The 20,251-nt window shown below is 39.8% G+C and overlaps 1 protein-coding gene across 2 annotated transcripts in view; it reads right to left on the bottom strand.

Annotated features, from left to right (window-relative positions):
• Window positions 1–2,074: 2,074 nt before the first annotated feature.
• Window positions 2,075–20,251, bottom strand: part of LOC123704631 (cytoplasmic FMR1-interacting protein) — a 30,640-nt gene continuing 12,463 nt past the window's right edge. Inside the window, exons 17-29 of one of the 2 annotated variants that reach the window (XM_045653028.1) lie at window positions 19,540–19,678; window positions 18,202–18,288; window positions 16,390–16,589; window positions 15,607–15,740; window positions 13,294–13,485; window positions 10,506–10,630; window positions 9,708–9,786; window positions 9,265–9,359; window positions 6,717–6,895; window positions 4,393–4,455; window positions 3,786–3,933; window positions 3,280–3,435; window positions 2,075–2,357 (exon numbers count right to left, since the gene is read on the bottom strand). In XM_045653028.1, the coding sequence (XP_045508984.1) occupies window positions 3,280–3,435; window positions 3,786–3,933; window positions 4,393–4,455; window positions 6,717–6,895; window positions 9,265–9,359; window positions 9,708–9,786; window positions 10,506–10,630; window positions 13,294–13,485; window positions 15,607–15,740; window positions 16,390–16,589; window positions 18,202–18,288; window positions 19,540–19,678 (1,597 nt within the window). In that variant the 3' untranslated portion in view covers window positions 2,075–2,357. Of the gene's footprint in view, window positions 2,358–3,279; window positions 3,436–3,785; window positions 3,934–4,392; window positions 4,456–6,716; window positions 6,896–7,523; window positions 7,818–9,264; window positions 9,360–9,707; window positions 9,787–10,505; window positions 10,631–13,293; window positions 13,486–15,606; window positions 15,741–16,389; window positions 16,590–18,201; window positions 18,289–19,539; window positions 19,679–20,251 lie in introns of those variants that run through there. The other variant, XM_045653029.1, reaches the window with a different exon arrangement.

The following is a 20,251-nucleotide window of genomic DNA, read 5'->3' as shown; positions in this document are numbered from 1 at the left end:
ACCTACCAAGTACTTACCACTACGTACCAAGTACTTACCACTATGTACCAAGTACTTACCATTACCTACCAAGTACTTACCACTACGTACCAAGTACTTACCACTACGTACCAAGTACTTACCACTACGTACCAAGTACTTACCACTACGTACCAAGTACTTACCATTACCTACCAAGTACTTACCACAACGTACCAAGTACTTACCATTACGTACCAAGTACTTACCATTACCTACCAAGTACTTACCATTACGTACCAAGTACTTACCATTACCTACCAAGTACTTACCATTACGTACCAAGTACTTACCATTACCTACCAAGTACTTACCATTACGTACCAAGTACTTACCATTACCTACCAAGTACTCTCCACTACGTACCAAGTACTTACCATTACGTACCAAGTACTTACTACCATGTACCAAGTACTTACCATTACGTACCAAGTACTTACCATTACGTACCAAGTACTTACTACCATGTACCGAGTACTTACCACTACGTACCAAGTACTTACCATTACGTACCAAGTACTTACCATTACGTACCAAGTACTTACCATTACGTACCAAATACTTACCATTACGTACCAAGTACTTACCACTACGTACCAAGTAATTACCATTACGTACCAAGTACTTACCATTACCTACCAAGTACTTACCATTACGTACCAAGTACTTACCATTACGTACCAAGTACTTACCACTACGTACCAAGTACTTACCACTACGTACCAAGTACTTACCACTACGTACCAAGTACTTACCACTATGTACCAAGTACTTACCACTATGTACCAAGTACTTACTACCATGTACCAAGTACGTTATCTATACTAATATTATAAAGCTGAAGAGTTTGTTTTTTTCGCTCTAATCTCAGGAACTTCTGGTCCGATTTGAAAAACTCTTTCAGTGTTAGATAGCCCATTTATCGAGTAAGGCTATAATCTAGATATCATCACGCTAAGACCAACAGGAGCGGAGCACTGCGGATAAAACCGCGGGGCACAGCTAGTGAACTAATATGTACTTTTACAAGCAACACACACTTAATCCTTTTTCAATATAATATAGGATTAAGGAAATGAAATAAAAAACATAAATAGTCGAATATATGTATATTTTAATCGCATTATTACAAAATGTATCTTACTATACGTGTTATAATTACCTTAATAAATAATAATAAATTGGAAAGTGCTAAGCTTATTTCGATTGATTTAGGCCGGTTGCAGAGCTTGACCGACCATCAGTGCGTACGTCAGTCGCTTGTCATATGTATGGAAATACGCGTGCGTATAGTCGGTCTAGCTATGAACGGTTTTATGAATTTCCATACATATGACAAGCGCGACTGACGTACGCACTGATGGTCGGTCAAGCTCTGCAACCGGCCTTAGGAAATATCCATGGAATTTAAAAATTCGTGCAAAACAATAAAAATAAAACAAACAAAAAATACAAAAAACGTCATAGAAATAAATTTAATCATAAAAACTTAAATAACATAATGAAGAGTGCTTAATACTTAATTTTGTGTCAGTTAAAAATAAAATAGTTCATCTCTTTCATAACCTTGTGCAGAAATATCAAGTAACATATGAAGCAGACAGTAACTTATATTAATGGAATACAATAAAAAAAAACGCTTTTAAAATAGTTTAAAAATCAATAATTCGAAATAAAATTTATATAAACTATTTTATCTTAAATCTATTTTAATTAAATTTTTAATAATATAAGCTAGATACTTAATACGCTAGACTAATGACGATGGTGATGATGATGATGATGATAAGAATGATCATGATGATGACGATGATGATAATGAGGATGATAAGTATGATGTATACTTATAAGGATTATGATGATAAGATGAAGATGAAGTTGATAATGATTATGATTGTGACGATTATGTTGATGAAGATGATGATGATGATGATAAGAATGATCATGATGATGACGATGATGATAATGAGGATGATAAGTATGATGTATATAAGGATTATGATGATGTGGATGAAGTTGATAATGATTATGATTGTGACGATTATGTTGATTATGTGATAATAATTTATTTTGAGTTGAAACTCTTAATACGTGACAAACATATAAGTTACAAGACGACACTTAAAAAATTATTAAAATGTATATTTTTTTGTATAACATAGTAATTTTAATGTTCATATACATAGTTATAAAGACATGGAATATGAAAAATTGTCTTAAAACAGCTACAATTTTAACTAAAACTAAGCGCTAAATCTAAAACTATTTTAAAGAATGTGTATTAAAATTTACGGGAATATTGTTGATTATATCAGTCAATGTTGCAAACAGCATCCATCCTGTAAAAATAAAAAAATGTGTGCGTGTACTAGTGTACACACGTAAGAACTGAAACTTCTTTATGACCTTATTTTTCAAAAAATAATTTACCATATGCAACTTTACAGAAATAAACACGCGTGGTAGGGATAAGAAAAAGATGGCGCGTAACGGAAAAATGTTAGGCGTGACGAAAACATGTTACACTAAATTTTTTTCCAACCCCGATAAAGAAGTTTCACTTCAAAAATAAATGTTTTTTTTTCTTATGTTAAGCAAATTTAAGGAGCAGAAATGAAGTAATAGAGTTTTGGTGTTATTATTTTGTGCTGATGTAGTAATACATCATTTATATATAACACTAGCGGTCCGCCCCGGCTTCGCCCGTGGTACATATTTCGCAATAAAAGATAGCCTATGTCATTTCTCGGGTATCAAAATATCTCCATACAAAATTTCATGCAAATTGGTTCAGTAGTTTAGGCGTGATTGAGTAACAGACAAACAGACAGAGTTACATTCGCATTTATAATATTAGTATGGATTGTTGTGATATTGCAAACGAATTACTATGGCATACTTAAATTACTTCTCGATCTGTCTAGCTAGTGTACTAAATCTATACTAATATTATAAAGCTGAAGAGTTTGTTTGTTTGTTTGTTTGAACGCGCTAGTCTCAGGAACTTACTGGTCCTATTTGAAAAATTATTTCGGTGTTAGATAACTCATTTATCGAGGAAGTTTATAGGCTATATATCATCACCCTTCGACCAACGGGAACGGAGCAATGCGGATGAAACCGCGGGGCACAGCTAGTATTTAATATAACCCGACTACCCTCAATTCCAACATTGTTTATTCGAGTTTTTCGACGTTCTTCTCAATTTTTACCCACTTCCTCCCCACTTTTTTGTATTTTTTCCCCCTTTTTTCGTCTTACCTACGCCGCATTAGTAGACGGCGGCGGGAAACACCGCACATGTTCGACTCCCGCTCTCTCATCGTCAGCCGCAGCCAAGTGTCGAGCTAGTACGCTGAAAATTTGTGAGTTTAGCACTTGGAACCGCCTGATGCGATCGACCATGCGTTTCAGCGGCTGGAAAATAAATTAATATATATTTAGTTTTATAGCACTCAAATGCTTTATGAATAAGATTTTTTTAAGGAGGCCTTTCTGTCTTTATGACGCCCCGTGATCGAATTTTTCTACTTTAAAAAAATCTCACTTTATTTCTACAATTATTATTATATTCTTCAGCTATTTTATCGTGTATAAATATTTTTAGGAAATCAGTGAGACATAAATTGATAAAAATCTTGTTTAAATATAACAAGACATTATTATTAACAATACAAGATTTACCCACTTCCTCGCATTTTCCTACACAAATCGCAAAAAAAACACATTTTTTTATGTTTAATAAAAAATACTACATTTATACTCACAATGCCCTTAACAAGTTCATCTTTCCCATCAACGCGTTGGACCCTCAAGATGTGATAGCAAAAGTCTAGGGCTTCGAAACGGCGCTGTTGCCCGAGAAGGGCTATTATAGTACACCCGGCCCAGTGTAGGCCTTCGCCGAAGAGCTCCCTAAAAACAACACAAAAACTTTTATGATTTCCCTAAAAATATGATAGCAAGGATAACATCAAAAAAGCGCATATACGCCAAAGCACACGTGTGTGACACACAGAAGAAGAAAAAAGTCGCCTTATGACGTGACGGTATTGCTATGATGCAAAATTTAAGTCTCATCGCGCCTAAAGAACTCAAAAATTTATTTATTCAATTAGACTTCTTATAAACACACTTTTGAATCGTCATAACATTTTTTACATTTACCACCGATTCGGAAAGCAGTGTCTATAGAGAAGAACCTTTTTTTGTAAAATCATGTCAATAATATTTCATAAGAAACAGAGATTCTCCATTTAAAACACATATTTACAATTTTTTTAATTAGTCATTTATAAACATTAGAAATAGCAAAGGACCTAGAACTGATCCTTGGGGGACACCAATAAACAATGTTAGCAAAAAGTCACTCACTCCACAGTGAACTGTGTGTCACCAACTGGAATGCAGTACAGGAACTGTAGGGCTGACCACAATCTGCAATATACATAGATAATATAAAAAAGTGTGTTGAAATAATAAATTTCCAAAAAAAATGTGTGTGTACTTATGTACACGCGTTAGAAGTTATACTTCTTTGGCGTATGGAAAATACTAGAATATACAACTTGAACATAGTTATCAATTTTCATACCACCTAGAACTAACTTCATGCTGTTAAATTTAGGTGTCGGTGCGCGCGCATCGTAAAAATTCACTCTCATCATTTTTCTCCATCGCGCCAAAAGAAGAAGAATTTTATATATTAGATTTAAACACTTCAAAAAGTGTTTAAATCTAATATATAAAATTCTCGTGTCACAGTTTTCGTTGCCATACTCCTCCGAAACGGCTGGACCGATTCTCATGAAATTTTCTGTGCATATCGGGCAAGTCTGAGTATCGGCCAACATCTATTTTTCATATGTAGGTACCACGGGCGATGCCGGGGCGGACCGCTAATAACAAATAACAATTTACAAAAAAAAAATATAATTACTACTAATGAATGTGCGTGAACGATCATCAGTTTAACACACTTTGTGAGAACGTGGGTTACTTAGTTATTCGTGCATTATGTGAGTGTGTGTATATGTTACAGTCAAAACCCTTAACCAATCAATAACCTTATTGACCGGTAAAATTAGTCAATAAGGTAACATGTACATGTGTGTACGCCGCCTCCTTGGTACAGTGGTTGACGCGTGAGCGTAGCACCGAGGGGTCCTGGGTTCGATTCCCGGTGGAGACGAAGAAAAAAAATATGTCTCCGTCTGGCAAGATGCAGAAGGCAGATCACCTACTTGTCCCTAAAGAAAATCGATCAGTGAAACAGATGGACAATGCATCTGCCCCTTACCCCACTAGGGGACATGGGAATTCACATGTGTGTACACATGTCTGCGCATATAAATACCTGTGAAACTCGCTAGTATCGTCAGTGTGCAATGCGTCACACATGCAAATTTAATTGTCTTGTTTAATTAAAAACACATTATTTACAGTCCATTGAAAAGTTACATTTGGGGTTGCATTTTTGAGGTAGTACTATTTTTCCGTACATACCTGTGAAACTCGCTAGTATCGTCAGTGTGCAATGCGTCACACACACAAATTTAAATGTCTTTCGTTGTACTGCTAATTGTTCAAATATAAACACATTATTTACAGTCCATTGAAAAGTTACATTTTGGGGTTGCATTTTTTGAGGTAGTACTATTTTTCCGTACATACCTGTGAAACTCGCTAGTGTCGTCAGTGTGCAATGCGTCACACACACACAAATTTAATTGTCTTTCGTTGTTTAAATATAAACACATTATTTACAGTCCATTGAAAAGTTACATTTGGGGTTGCATTTTTTTGAGGTAGTACTATTTTTCCGTAAATACCTGTGAAACTCGCTAGTGTCGTCAGTGTGCAATGCGTCACACACACAAATTTAATTGTCTTTCGTTGTACTGCTAATTGTTCAAATATAAACACATTATTAACAGTCCATTGAAAAGTTACATTTGGGGTTGCATTTTTTAGTTTTTGATGTGTAGGGGGGGTCAGTGTGAAGCTATCACCAAGTTTGTGGAGTCGCCATCTTGAAAATAGCGGAAGATATGGTTTTTACGATATATCTCTTTAAATATTTGTCTATTAAAAAAAATTGTTAGCATTATTTGTTGCAAATTAAATTCTCTACAACTTTGGTCCAGTAACTTTTTGTCGTAGAACTATGAATAGAAAAGTTATAAGCGAAAATGTTCAGATGATAGAGATATTTATATTTTTCAATAAAACTTTTTTTTTAATCATTTTACGAAGAAATAATATCAGACCATTTTTGTAGTTTGTTTTTCGATGAACAACTTTTATGTACAACATTTTTTCGTAAAGTCAATCAATAGCTAAGGTTTTTAAGCGCTCCGAAATTAGTACTATTTTTCCGTTCATACCTGTGAAACTCGCTAGTATCGTCAGTGTGCAATGCGTCACACACACAAATTTAATTGTCTTTCGTTGTTTAAATATAAACACATTATTTACAGTCCATTGAAAAGTTACATTTGGGGTTGCATTTTTTTGAGGTAGTACTATTTTTCCGTAAATACCTGTGAAACTCGCTAGTGTCGTCAGTGTGCAATGCGTCACACACACAAATTTAATTGTCTTTCGTTGTTTAAATATAAACACATTATTTACAGTCCATTGAAAAGTTACATTTGGGGTTGCATTTTTTTGAGGTAGTACTATTTTTCCGTAAATACCTGTGAAACTCGCTAGTGTCGTCAGTATGCAGCGGGGCGTGGTGCGGTGCGGGCGGTGCGGGCCACTGCGGGGCGGAGAGACAGGCTCGGAGACGACGGAGAACTACGGAGAAGAGAGAGAGTCCGCAGCAGAGACGCTCGCGGGTGAGCAGGTCGCCCTCGCGGGACAGCTGGCTTTGCTGACAGAGAGAGAGAGAGAAAATGACTTTGAGGGAGAGAAATAGACACAATAATAAGGGAAGTGGCAGGACGCTAGAAAGACATTTAATGATGGTTTAGGACAATTGGAAGAACAATAATATAGAGACACGCTCTAAGGCGACGGAGAACTACGGAGAAGAGAGAGAATCCGCAGCGGAGACGCTCGCGGGTGAGCAGGTCACCCTCGCGGGACAGCTGGCTTTGCTGACAGAGAGAGAGAGAGAGAAAATGAAGGCTGCTTAAAGGGAAAGATGAGATATTTGAACAACAACATCAAATTAGAGAGAAATTTGACACTAAAATAGGAGAAGGGGATATTAAGGAAGAAATAGACACTAAAATAGGAGAAGAGGATATTAGGGAAGAAATAGGCCCTATATAATAGAAAAAGGAGGAAATGAGGAAGAAATAGACACTTAAACAATGATATAAACACTGTGGTAAGACATAGAGACAGGCTCGCAGCCGACGGAGAACTACGGAGAAGAGAGAGAGACCGCAGCAGAGACGCTCGCGGGTGAGCAGGTCGCCCTCGCGGGACAGCTGGCTTTGCTGACAGAGAGAGAGAGAGAGAAAATGAAGGCTGCTTAAAGGGCAAGTTGAGATATTTGAACAACAACATCAAATTAGGGAGAAATTTGACACTAAAATAGGAGAAGGGGATATTAAGGAAGAAATAGACACTAAAATAGGAGAAGAGGATATTAGGGAAGAAATAGGCCCTATATAATAGAAAAAGGAGGAAATGAGGAAGAAATAGACACTTAAACAATGATATAAACACTGTGGTAAGACATAGAGACAGGCTCGCAGCCGACGGAGAACTACGGAGAAGAGAGAGAGACCGCAGCAGAGACGCTCGCGGGTGAGCAGGTCGCCCTCGCGGGACAGCTGGCTTTGCTGACAGAGAGAGAGAGAGAGAAAATGAAGGCTGCTTAAAGGGCAAGTTGAGATATTTGAACAACAACATCAAATTAGGGAGAAATTTGACACTAAAATAGGAGAAGGGGATATTAAGGAAGAAATAGACACTAAAATAGGAGAAGAGGATATTAGGGAAGAAATAGGCCCTATATAATAGAAAAAGGAGGAAATGAGGAAGAAATAGACACTTAAACAATGATATAAACACTGTGGTAAGACATAGAGACAGGCTCGCAGCCGACGGAGAACTACGGAGAAGAGAGACAGACCGCAGCAGAGACGCTCGCGGGTGAGCAGGTCGCCCTCGCGGGACAGCTGGCTTTGCTGACAGAGAGAGAGAGAGAAAATGAGTTTGAGCGAGAGAAATAGACACAATAATAAGGGAGAGCAGGTCGCCCTCCGGGGACAGCTGGCTTTGCTGACAGAGAGAGAGAGAGAAAATGAGTTTGAGCGAGAGAAATAGACACAATAATAAGGGAGAGCAGGTCGCCCTCCGGGGACAGCTGGCTTTGCTGACAGAGAAAGAGATACGAAAATGAAGACTGAGTTGAGATATTTGAAGAAAAACATAAAATTAGGGAAGAAATAGACACTAAAATAGCAGAAGAGGATATTAGGGAAGAAATAGGCCCTATATAATAGAGAAAGGAGGAAATGAGGTAGAAATAGACACTTAAACCATAAATAGGCGGATAACGATGTAACAGATAATAATAGAGTAGTTGCTAAGATATATGACGGAAAAAATGATACTAGAGATGAAATATACACTAAAATAGATAAAAACAAAGATGAGGACACGTAAGAGGCAGATAGTGACGCCAGAAAGACACTAAATGATGGTTTAGAACAATTGGAAGAACAATAAGTGGTGGCAGACATACATACATACATATACATGAGCTAGATGATAATTGGGAACAAGTGATATAAACTGCGTTAAAAACAACCGACTTCAAACTTGCACTTGCAACATTTACAAATACATACAAAAATGCTCATAAAATAAAAACTACTGGGCCTTAAAATTTTTATGGCACCAATTCGACACCATCCCGCATCGAACAAAAACAATCACGTAAATCGGTTCAGAAACCTCGGAGTAATCGGTGTACATAGATAAAAAAAACATACCGGCCGAATTGATAACCTCCTCGTTTTTTTGAAGTCGGTTAAAAATAGACAGTAAAATAGAGATTGAAAGAGCTGGAAGAGACGTTGGGACATGCAAATGCAAATGGACGAGTTGATAAACATTAGCATATATGGACTACCAACGGGATTAGGGATATTAAGGGAAGAAACAGAAACAAAAAATATAAATGTAAAAAATAGGTTATTAATAAGAAAAAATAAATTACAATTAATAGTAGTATTCATCAAATTGTGGTAGTAAATAATAGGGCTAATCAAAAATTATTACCTTGGCGGTTCCATATTTTTCTACGTTCTGCACAATTTGCAGAGCTGCGTATTTAGCCTCGAGACGCTTTTGCTTTGTCTCCGGTTTCTCTCCCTCTGTAATATAAAAAAATGCATAGAACATAGACTTACAAATGTTACGAGAGTACAATAAAAGCTTATAAAATCATTTAAAAATAATTTATTGCGTTATGCCAATAGTCATAGAACAAATGTTGTTACTTATGGTGTTAGCTATCTTGGCCTGCGAGGTTGCTGGTGTTTTACAAGTAACCCTGTATTGCGTGATTGTCCGATTTGAAGAATTCTTTCGGTGTTAGATAGCCCGTTTATCGAGGAAGGCTATAGCCTATATATCATCACGCTAAGACCAACAGGAGCGGAGCCACGCGGGTGAAACCGCGGAGCGTAGCTAGTTTATATTATTAGTAGGATTTTCCTTACCAGCAGTATAAGGTCGTGGCAAGATATTTTGGAAAGGTGCAGCGTGTAGCAAATCCGTGACCTCTTCTTGACTGAGCGCCTGTTAATTAAAATACAATGATAAAACGCCGTGTGTCACTCGGGGACTGGGGCGGTTGCGCTATTGCATGCTATGCCTTCAAGCCACACCTCCGCCCGTCCCCGTGGGGAGCGTGAGGTTTTTCGTTACGGAATTTCTCGATTCGGTCCCCGCGCTCAAGGCCCGCGATAGAAGCTAGGCAATAGCTTAAAAAAATATTTTAGGACAATTTTCACACACGGCACGATCTGCAGGCCGAGAGTAATGTCAGGGAAGAGAATAACGCTAAGGAATAGCAATTAGCAACTGCTATCGATAATTTTTGACATAAGCTCATGATATTTTAGTAATGGTTCGGTCACACTACCAACGAAGACAGCGACCAAGACCAAAATTATTGTCATCCTGACAAAATTGGTTCAAAATAAAATATTAAAATTTCCCGTCATACAGGTACTTGGATAAACAGCAATTGTATTGTATGTAGGATAAATATAGCTTGTCGGACAAACATTAAACAGCTTGTAGGACAAACATTAAACAGCTTGTAGGACAAACCTTAAACAGCTTGTCGGACAAACCTTAAACAGCTTGTCGGACAAACATTAAACAGCTTGTCGGACAAACATTAAACAGCTTGTCGGACAAACATTAAATAGCTTGTAGGATATATTAAGCTACTTGTAGGATAAATTAAACAATATGTAGGACAAACTTTAAACAACATGTAGGATAAATACCTGTTCAATCAGCATACAGAACAATATAATGTTGCCAAGTTCGCGGAACGCGTGGAACAGTTCCGTGCGCGCGTCCGGATACTGCACTATGTCTGTGAGCTGCGCGTGGTAGTAGCCTAGCACACCTGTGAGATAATTATATTAATATGTGATTATAATATGTTAGGACATAAATGAATTCAAGACGAGGGAATTTTTTGTCTGTAGGGCTGGTCTCTGTGGGGCAAGTGTCTATAGGGCACAGTTGTTCGTAGGGCCTCTGATGCAGGTGTCCGTGGGGCAAGTATCTATGGGGCAGGTGTCTATGGGGCAAATGTCTATGGGGCAAGTGTCCATGGGGCAGGTGTCTATGGGGTAAGTGTCTATGGGTCAGCTGTCTGTGGGGCAAGTGTCTATGGGGCAGCTGCCTGTGGGGCAAGTGTGTATGGGGCAGCTGTCTGTGGGGCAAGTGTCTATGGGGCAGGTGTCTGTGGGGCAAGTGTCTGTGGGGCAAGTGTCTATGGGGCAGCTGTCTGTGGGGCAAGTGTCTATGGGGCAGGTGTCTGTGGGGCAAGTGTCTGTGGGGCAAGTGTCTATGGGGCAAGTGTCTATGGGGCAAGTGTCTATGGGGCAAGTGTCTATGGGGCAAGTGTCTATGGGGCAAGTGTCTATGGGGCAGCTGTCTGTGGGGCAAGTATCTATGGGGCAAATGTCTATGGGGCAAGTGTCCATGGGGCAGGTGTCTATGGGGTAAGTGTCTATGGGTCAGCTGTCTGTGGGGCAAGTGTCTATGGGGCAGCTGCCTGTGGGGCAAGTGTCTATGGGGCAAGTGTCTATGGGGCAAGTGTCTATGGGGCAAGTGTCTATGGGGCAGCTGTCTGTGGGGCAAGTATCTATGGGGCAAATGTCTATGGGGCAAGTGTCCATGGGGCAGGTGTCTATGGGGTAAGTGTCTATGGGTCAGCTGTCTGTGGGGCAAGTGTCTATGGGGCAAGTGTCTATGGGGCAGCTGTCTGTGGGGCAAGTGTCTATGGGGCAGGTGTCTGTGGGGCAAGTGTCTGTGGGGCAAGTGTCTATGGGGCAAGTGTCTATGGGGCAAGTGTCTATGGGGCAAGTGTCTATGGGGCAAGTGTCTATGGGGCAGCTGTCTATGGGGCAAGTGTCTATGGGGCAGCTGTCTGTGGGGCAAGTATCTATGGGGCAAATGTCTATGGGGCAAGTGTCCATGGGGCAGGTGTCTATGGGGTAAGTGTCTATGGGTCAGCTGTCTGTAGGGCAAGTGTCTATGGGGCAAGTGTCTATGGGGCAAGTGTCTATGGGGCAAGTGTCTATGGGGCAGCTGTCTGTGGGGCAAGTATCTATGGGGCAAGTGTCTATGGGGCAGCTGTCTGTGGGGCAAGTGTCTATGGGGCAGGTGTCTGTGGGGCAAGTGTCTGTGGGGCAAGTGTCTATGGGGCAAGTGTCTATGGGGCAAGTGTCTATGGGGCAAGTGTCTATGGGGCAAGTGTCTATGGGGCAGCTGTCTATGGGGCAAGTGTCTATGGGGCAGCTGTCTGTGGGGCAAGTATCTATGGGGCAAATGTCTATGGGGCAAGTGTCCATGGGGCAGGTGTCTATGGGGTAAGTGTCTATGGGTCAGCTGTCTGTAGGGCAAGTGTCTATGGGGCAAGTGTCTATGGGGCAAGTGTCTATGGGGCAAGTGTCTATGGGGCAGCTGTCTGTGGGGCAAGTATCTATGGGGCAAATGTCTATGGGGCAAGTGTCTATGGGTCAGCTGTCTATGGGGCAAGTGTCTATGGGGCAAGTGTCTATGGGGCAGCTGTCTGTGGGGCAAGTATCTATGGGGCAAATGTCTATGGGGCAAGTGTCTATGGGGCAGCTGTCTGTGGGGCAAGTATCTATGGGGCAAGTGTCTATGGGGCAGCTGTCTGTGGGGCAAGTGTCTATGGGGCAAGTGTCTATGGGGCAGCTGTCTGTGGGGCAAGTGTCTATGGGGCAAGTGTCTATGGGGCAGCTGTCTGTGGGGCAAGTGTCTATGGGGCAAGTGTCTATGGGGCAGCTGTCTATGGGGCAGGTGTCTGTGGGGCAAGTGTCTATGGGGCAGGTGTCTATGGGGCAAGTGTCTATGGGGCAAGTGTCTATGGGGCAAGTGTCTATGGGGCAAGTGTCTATGGGGCAGCTGTCTGTGGGGCAAGTGTCTATGGGGCAGGTGTCTGTGGGGCAAGTGTCTGTGGGGCAAGTGTCTATGGGGCAGGTGTCTGTGGGGCAAGTGTCTGTGGGGCAAGTGTCTATGAGGCAGCTGTCTGTGGGGCAAGTATCTATGGGGCAAATGTCTATGGGGCAAGTGTCCATGGGGCAGGTGTCTATGGGGTAAGTGTCTATGGGTCAGCTGTCTGTGGGGCAAGTGTCTATGGGGCAAGTGTCTATGGGGCAGCTGTCTGTGGGGCAAGTGTCTATGGGGCAGGTGTCTGTGGGGCAAGTGTCTGTGGGGCAAGTGTCTATGGGGCAAGTGTCTATGGGGCAAGTGTCTATGGGGCAGCTGTCTGTGGGGCAAGTATCTATGGGGCAAATGTCTATGGGGCAAGTGTCCATGGGGCAGGTGTCTATGGGGTAAGTGTCTATGGGTCAGCTGTCTGTAGGGCAAGTGTCTATGGGGCAGCTGCCTGTGGGGCAAGTGTGTATGGGGCAGCTGTCTGTGGGGCAAGTGTCTATGGGGCAGGTGTCTATGGGGCAGGTGTCCGAAGGGCAAGTGTCTATGGGGCAAGTGTCTATGATACAAGTGTCTGTGTCCGTGTAGCAGATGTCTCACCGTTAGACCCGTAGTCGTATCGCGGCAGCTTGCAATGCCTCGGCATGGCCGCGTGCAGTGCCCGTGTGAACTGCGCCAACGTGCCGTGCAGTAGACCGCGGGCTACTCCCAGCAGTTCGCCGACTACTACGGCCACGCCTTGGTAGCCCAGTAGACGGACCAGGGCGTGCAAGTGTTGCGCGCCGACGAAACCTAACCAAGGAGAAATAGAACTGTGAAAAACTTTAAAAAAAAAGAAGAAAAAGAAACTAGGGAGTCCATACCAATATTATAAATGCGAAAGTAACTCTGTCTGTCTGTCTGTTACTCAATCACGCCTAAACTACTGAACCAATTTGCATGAAATTTGGTATGGATATGGAGATATTTTGATACCCGAGAAAGGTAGGCCACTTTTTATTGCGAAATATGTAACCACGGGCGAAGCCAGGGCGGACCGCTAGTAAGTCAATAAATGCTGTAACAAAGAATCAGATCATGAAACTAGTCACAAAATAATTACTAATTCAAAAAAAACTTTCTCTTATTAACTCAATTATAAAATAAAATTACACATTATATATGACGGAAGAAGAGGCCCAAGGCCATTTTTAAAAAGAGTGACGTCAGCAATTCTGACGTCACCATCATCAGGGCAGGCGCTCATACTCGAAGTAGAACGCCTGTGGGTATTTTTACTGCCCTTTTATTCCACGTCGTAATTATAGAGAGAGCTCCGAACGCTCCAACGGCCGGCGCGTGAATGTGCTCTGTGCCGTCGGACGCTCGTATTTAAATTAAACCATGACTCACAAGAATTAGTTTGAGAGTGTTGCCACTCTAATTTTTGCAATGAATTTTTATCATTTTTAACAAACATTAATTATTTCGTTAATTTAACCACTTATTTAAAAAGATTTAAGTAAACTTTAGCTAGTTATAATTATTTAGTAGTTTGACGGTAGTCGTTTATTGTCGTTGCGCCGACACGGCCATACTGACAGGCGGTGCGCGCTCTGCACCAGCCTCGTTGTAAAAGTCTGTAACAATGTCAAGTTATAATCTTGGCATGTTTTTTGTCGGTTCTCGGAGAGTCTCGAAGGTTCTCGTAGATTTCTCGGAGGTTGGTTCTCATAGATTTCTCGGAGGGTCTCGTAGATTCTCGGAGGTTCTCGAAGGTTCTCGTAGATTTTGACTGTTTTATTAAGAAATCAGTTTTTTGTACTCACATTATTTAATCTAAGAAGCTAATCATGTTCTGACATGAAATAATGACAACTATTCATCCACAAAATACTAAACCAAAGTTACGTCTAACACGGCCATATTGACAATCGTACGTCCTCGTACGCCTTTTCTCGTATTACAATACTACGGTAGTTCATCTCGGGATTTCAAAAACACACTGCCTCGGCCACACTGACCTTACATAACACTAAACACTCCACATGACAGAAGCAGTCCGTTCGCGTATCATGCGACCAACACCTACTCATTTGTGACATAGGCAGATTCTCGAAGGTTCTCGTAGATTTCTCGGAGGTTCTCGTAGATTTATGCTTATCACAAAGAGAGGCGCAGATAGCACGCACAATTCCTTCGATGAACCACACTCCCGTTACAATAATCCACGTAACAAACTTTTACTTTACACAACGCACGAGAAAAACACAAACGCCAGTATGCCGTTACAAAACTATGTAAACGTTTAACATTTAAAAAGAGTGAGCTTGAATTCTATCCAACTTCTGATGACGGAAGAAGAGGCCCAAGGCCATTTTTAAAAAGAGTGACGTCAGCAATTCTGACGTCACCATCATCAGGGCAGGCGCTCATACTCGAAGTAGAACGCCTGTGGGTATTTTTACTGCCCTTTTATTCCACGTCGTAATTATAGAGAGAGCTCCGAACGCTCCAACGGCCGGCGCGTGAATGTGCTCTGTGCCGTCGGACGCTCGTATTTAAATTAAACCATGACTCACAAGAATTAGTTTGAGAGTGTTGCCACTCTAATTTTTGCAATGAATTTTTATCATTTTTAACAAACATTAATTATTTCGTTAATTTAACCACTTATTTAAAAAGATTTAAGTAAACTTTAGCTAGTTATAATTATTTAGTAGTTTGACGGTAGTCGTTTATTGTCGTTGCGCCGACATATAAAAATAACTGCATTAAAAGCATCCGACTTCAAAAACGGAAAAGTTAAAAATAAAAAAGATTTGATATTATTAAATTAGGTACTACATATTATTTAGATATGCTATTTACTAAAAAGGTTTTATGTACGCCCGGGCTTAATACTAAGTGCTTAGTACTTGGCTTACTGCTTACCATTATACTGTGCATATTGTGCCGAATACGCCAAGCTCAATTGTTTCGAGCCCCACAACATAGCGTGGCCATATTGTTGTGGCTTCTCTCTTTGTACTCCTGGCGCGAATTGTATGCCGCGACATTTTACGAAACTAAAAGAGATAAAGTATTGTATAAATAATATAATTTTAAGATAAGAGTTAGTAACGTGGTATATAGTGGAAGTAAATAATTAAGGGCATAAAATAGTTATTGAGGATCAGAATACACGAAAGATACGAAGTGTTGTAAAAAATTGAAAGAGATAAAAACATGAAGCCAGTAGAAGTAAAGAATTTATTGAAAAAGGGCATATCACTACATAGTATAAAACAAAGTCGCTTTCTCTGTCCCTATGTCCCTTTGTATGCTTAAATCTTTAAAACTACGCAACAGGTTTTTATGCGGTTTTTTAATAGATAGAGTGATTCAAGAGGAAGGTTTTAGTATATAATTTATTAGGTTTTAGACAAAGCGGGCGAAGCCGCGGGCGGTAAGCTAGTAAAGAATAATAAAAAGAATATAAAGAACATATATGAAAAGGACGAAAGGAATTAATGTAACAAAAATATGCTTAATTCAATTTCTAGGTCAAACAAAATTAAGAAAATGAATAAGGCATTATAGTTAATACAAAATTTAAAAGAAACAGGCGAAGGGAAAATGTATAGAATTTATAGGAACAATTGAAGAAATAGCAAAAAAATAATTGTTATAACAAGAAGGAAAAAAAACACAACATTTAAAAGCAAAAAAACTCACCGATCAGTAGCGGCATTATAACAATAATTGGGTAGGAAATCATAATTCAACTCCCAGAACACGTGGAGTGTGATTCTACCGTACGGCGCTAAAACACCGTGATCCGACTCGCGCAATATCGCGTCGAACTCGTCGAGTGTGAGATAGCGACTGAGCAGCTTGTGGCAGAGACGGTTCACGGCTATTAGACCTTCTAGCTCCTGGAAATGATGAAAAAAGTGTTTTTTTTTAACAAAAAACTAAACTGGAAGACACTAGCTTTCGAATAAAACAAGAATCATAAAAATCGGTGCACTAAGACGAAAGTTCTGAGGCAGCAAATCCAAAAAAAAATACAGTCGAATCGAACCTATTCCTTCATTAAAAAAAAGTCGTTTAAAAATCGATCGAGAACACTAAAATAGGGTAATATGATCGTATAAGCTAGAACGCCGTGATCCGACTCGCGCAATATCGCGTCGAACTCGTCGAGTGTGAGATAGCGACTGAGCAGCTTGTGGCAGAGACGGTTCACGGCTATTAGCCCTTCTAGCTCCTGGAAATGATGAAAAATATACTTTTTTTGTAACAAAACTATGAGGGAGAGAGAGACAGATTTAGGAAAAAGCGCACGGCTTCGACTATAGCAAAAAGTGTCGTTATACCTATCTAACTTCGTTCCAAAACTAAACCCTAACACAACAAAAGAACAATCATCGATAACGGTGCACCCAGTCGAAAGCTCGGAAGTAACGAACCCAAACAAAAAATCCAGTCGAAACGAGAACCTAATCTTTTTTTTAAATCGGTTGATAAAGTCATCATCGAAAAATACGTCATCATTTTTAAGAGATGTTGTCAAATACATCAGATCTTCTAGATTCTGGTTTCTAATTTTTTTTTAATGTCATCAATGCAAAAGTCTGTCTGTCTGTACGCTTTAAAACTGAACGAATTTATATTAATATAGGATCAGTATATTTTGTCACCAAAATCAAATTAAAAACGTGAAATAGGGTAATATGATCGTATAAGCTAGAACGCCGTGATCCGACTCGCGCAATATCGCGTCGAACTCGTCGAGTGTGAGATAGCGACTGAGCAGCTTGTGACAGAGACGGTTCACGGCTATTAGACCTTCTAGCTCCTGGAAATGATGAAAAAAGTGTTTTTTTGTAACAAAACTATGAGGGAGAGAGAGACAGATTTAGGAAAAAGCGCACGGCTTCGACTATAGCAAAAAGTGTCGTTATACCTATCGAACTTCGTTCCAAAACTAAACCGGAAGACACTAGCTTTCAAATAAAACAAGAGTCATAAAAATCGGTGCACTAAGTCGAAAGTTCTGAGGTAACAAACCCAAACAAAAATACAGTCGAAACGAGAACCTAATCTTTTTTTTCATCAAAAAATACATTATTTGAAATTTTTACGAGATGTTGTCAAAAACATCAGATCTTCTAGATCCTGGCTTGATAGTTTCTATTAATGTTATCAATGTAAAAGTCTGTCTATCTGTACGCTTTAAAACTGAACGAATTTATATTAATATTAGATCAGGTATCATTAGCGCGTTCAAACAAACAAACAAAATCTTCAGCTTTAAAATCTATACCAATTTTTAAAGCTGAAGAGTTTGTTTGTTTGTTTGTTTGAACGCGCTAATCTCGGGAACTACTGGTCCGATTTGAAAAATTCTTTCGGTGTTAGATAGCTTATTTATCGAGGAAGACTATAGGCTATGTATCATCTCACTACGAGCAACAGGAGTGGAGCCACGGGGGTGAAACCGCGCGGAGCAGCTAGTATTAGTATATATGAGTGGGCACTTACCACTACACCAGTAATATCTCCCGCTTCGAACTTAGCGACTGCTGCGTCGAGCGCTCGGTGCATATCTGCGTTGATTCTTTGTGCGACCTGATAAGAAATTATCGATAATAAAAAAGAGCATGTCAGAAGTGAAACTTCTTTGGCAATATTCAAAAATATCGTCGCTGAATCCTTTACGTGACGGTATGGCCATGACGCGACCTTGAAATTTTACGCTCAACGCGCCTAAAGAAGTTTCACTTCAATAATTGATTGCATAAAAAAAATCTTGTGGGTGTGTAATATTTTTCATTTGTTTGTATTGTTGTTAGTGTTGTTTCTTCTTGTTTTTTTGTTTGCGTATATAAGTCTGTTTCTGAAGTGAAACTTCTTTATCGGGGTTGGAAAAAAATTTTGTGTAACGTTTTTTCGTTACGCGTGACATTTTTCCGTTACGCGCCATCTTTTTTTTATCCCTACCACGCGTGATTCGACGTGTTTCTGTAAAGTTGCATATAGTAATTTTTTTTTTGAAAAATAAGGTCATAAAGAAGTTTCACTTCTTACGTGTGTACACTAGTACACGCACACATTTTTTTGTGTTTAAGTGTGTTTGGTTTGACACTATTTCAGTCTTGTGCGAAGTGCGAATTGTGTCTGTTTATGTATGCGTGTGTGTATGTCTATCACTATTTCTGTCTCTGTTACGGCGTATTGCGTATTTTGTGTGTGTGTATGTCTGTCACTATTTCCGTCTTTTTTACAGCGTATTGGTTAATGTGTGTGTGGTGTGTGTGTATGTTTGTTATTTCTGTCTCTATTATGATATATTGTGTGTATGTCCGCCTGTCTGTATGCACTCACTGTGTATGTTTATCACTCTTTATATTTAAGAAATGGGGTTCTGTGTGTGTGTGTAGGTGTGTGTATGTTTGTTATTTCATTACGACATATTGTGTGTCTGTCTGTATGCACTCACTGTGTATGTTTATCACTCTTTATATTTAAGAAATGGGGTTCTGTGTGTGTGTATGTTTGTTATTTCTGTCTATTATGACATATTGTGTGTGTCTCTGTTACGGCGTATTGATTAGTGTGTGTGTGTTTGTTATTTCAGTCTCTGTTATGATATTTTGTGTGTGTCTCTGTTACGGCGTATTGATTATTGTGTGCGTGTGTTTGTTATTTCTGTCTCTATTATGACATATTGTGTGTGTCTCTATTATGGTGTATCGTGTGTCTGTCTGTCTGTATGCACTCACTGTGTATGTTTATCACTTTATATATTTAAGAAATGGGGTTCTGTGTGTGTGTATGTTTGTTATTTCTGTGTGTGTGTGTCTGTCTGTGTGCACTCACCAACGCGCACAGATCGACGTGCCGCCCGAGCAGTGCGACATGCCGCTGCCGAAGCAGAGACGCGTAACGCCCGGCGCCGCAACCAGTGCTAGCCCCGCGAGCCGCGCATTCAGCACGGTAGCGTTTATCGAGCAGCATGCTATGGGATAGAAGAAGATTTTAATAAAGTTTAAATAAAATAAAACTGTATTGACTTCTTGAAACATTAACATCTTATAATATTGGTCCAAATGCTGTACCTTGTGTTACACCGAGTACAATAAAGACGTAACAATATCTACAAAATCGAAAGCTATCTAAAAGTCATTGGTATTACACTTTAAAAATCACAATATTATTTGAAACGTACACAGTAAAATTATGTTTTTAACCGACTTCAAAAAAAAAGGAGGAGGTTATCAATTCGGCCGGTATATATATTTTTTTTTTATGTATGTACACCGATTACTCCGAGGTTTCTGAACCGATTTACGTGATTCTTTTTTTGTTCGATGCGGGATGGTGTCGAATTGGTCCCATAAAAATTTTATTCGAATAGGCCCTGTAGTTTTTATTTTATGAGCATTTTTGTCTGTAGGTATTTGTAAATTTTGCAAGTGCAAGTTTGAAGTCGGTTGTTTTTAAAGCAGTTATCACTTGTTTGCATGTATTTTAGTAATGATTGGTAAAAATTCTTTCACCGTGCTAAAGGCTGAAGAGAGAGGCTATATAT

This window comes from Colias croceus, chromosome 30 (assembly GCF_905220415.1).
Source record: "Colias croceus chromosome 30, ilColCroc2.1".
Lineage (NCBI taxonomy): Eukaryota > Metazoa > Arthropoda > Insecta > Lepidoptera > Pieridae > Colias > Colias croceus.
Note: the sequence above shows the minus strand (reverse complement) of the source record. Positions and strands in the feature narration are given on the sequence as shown.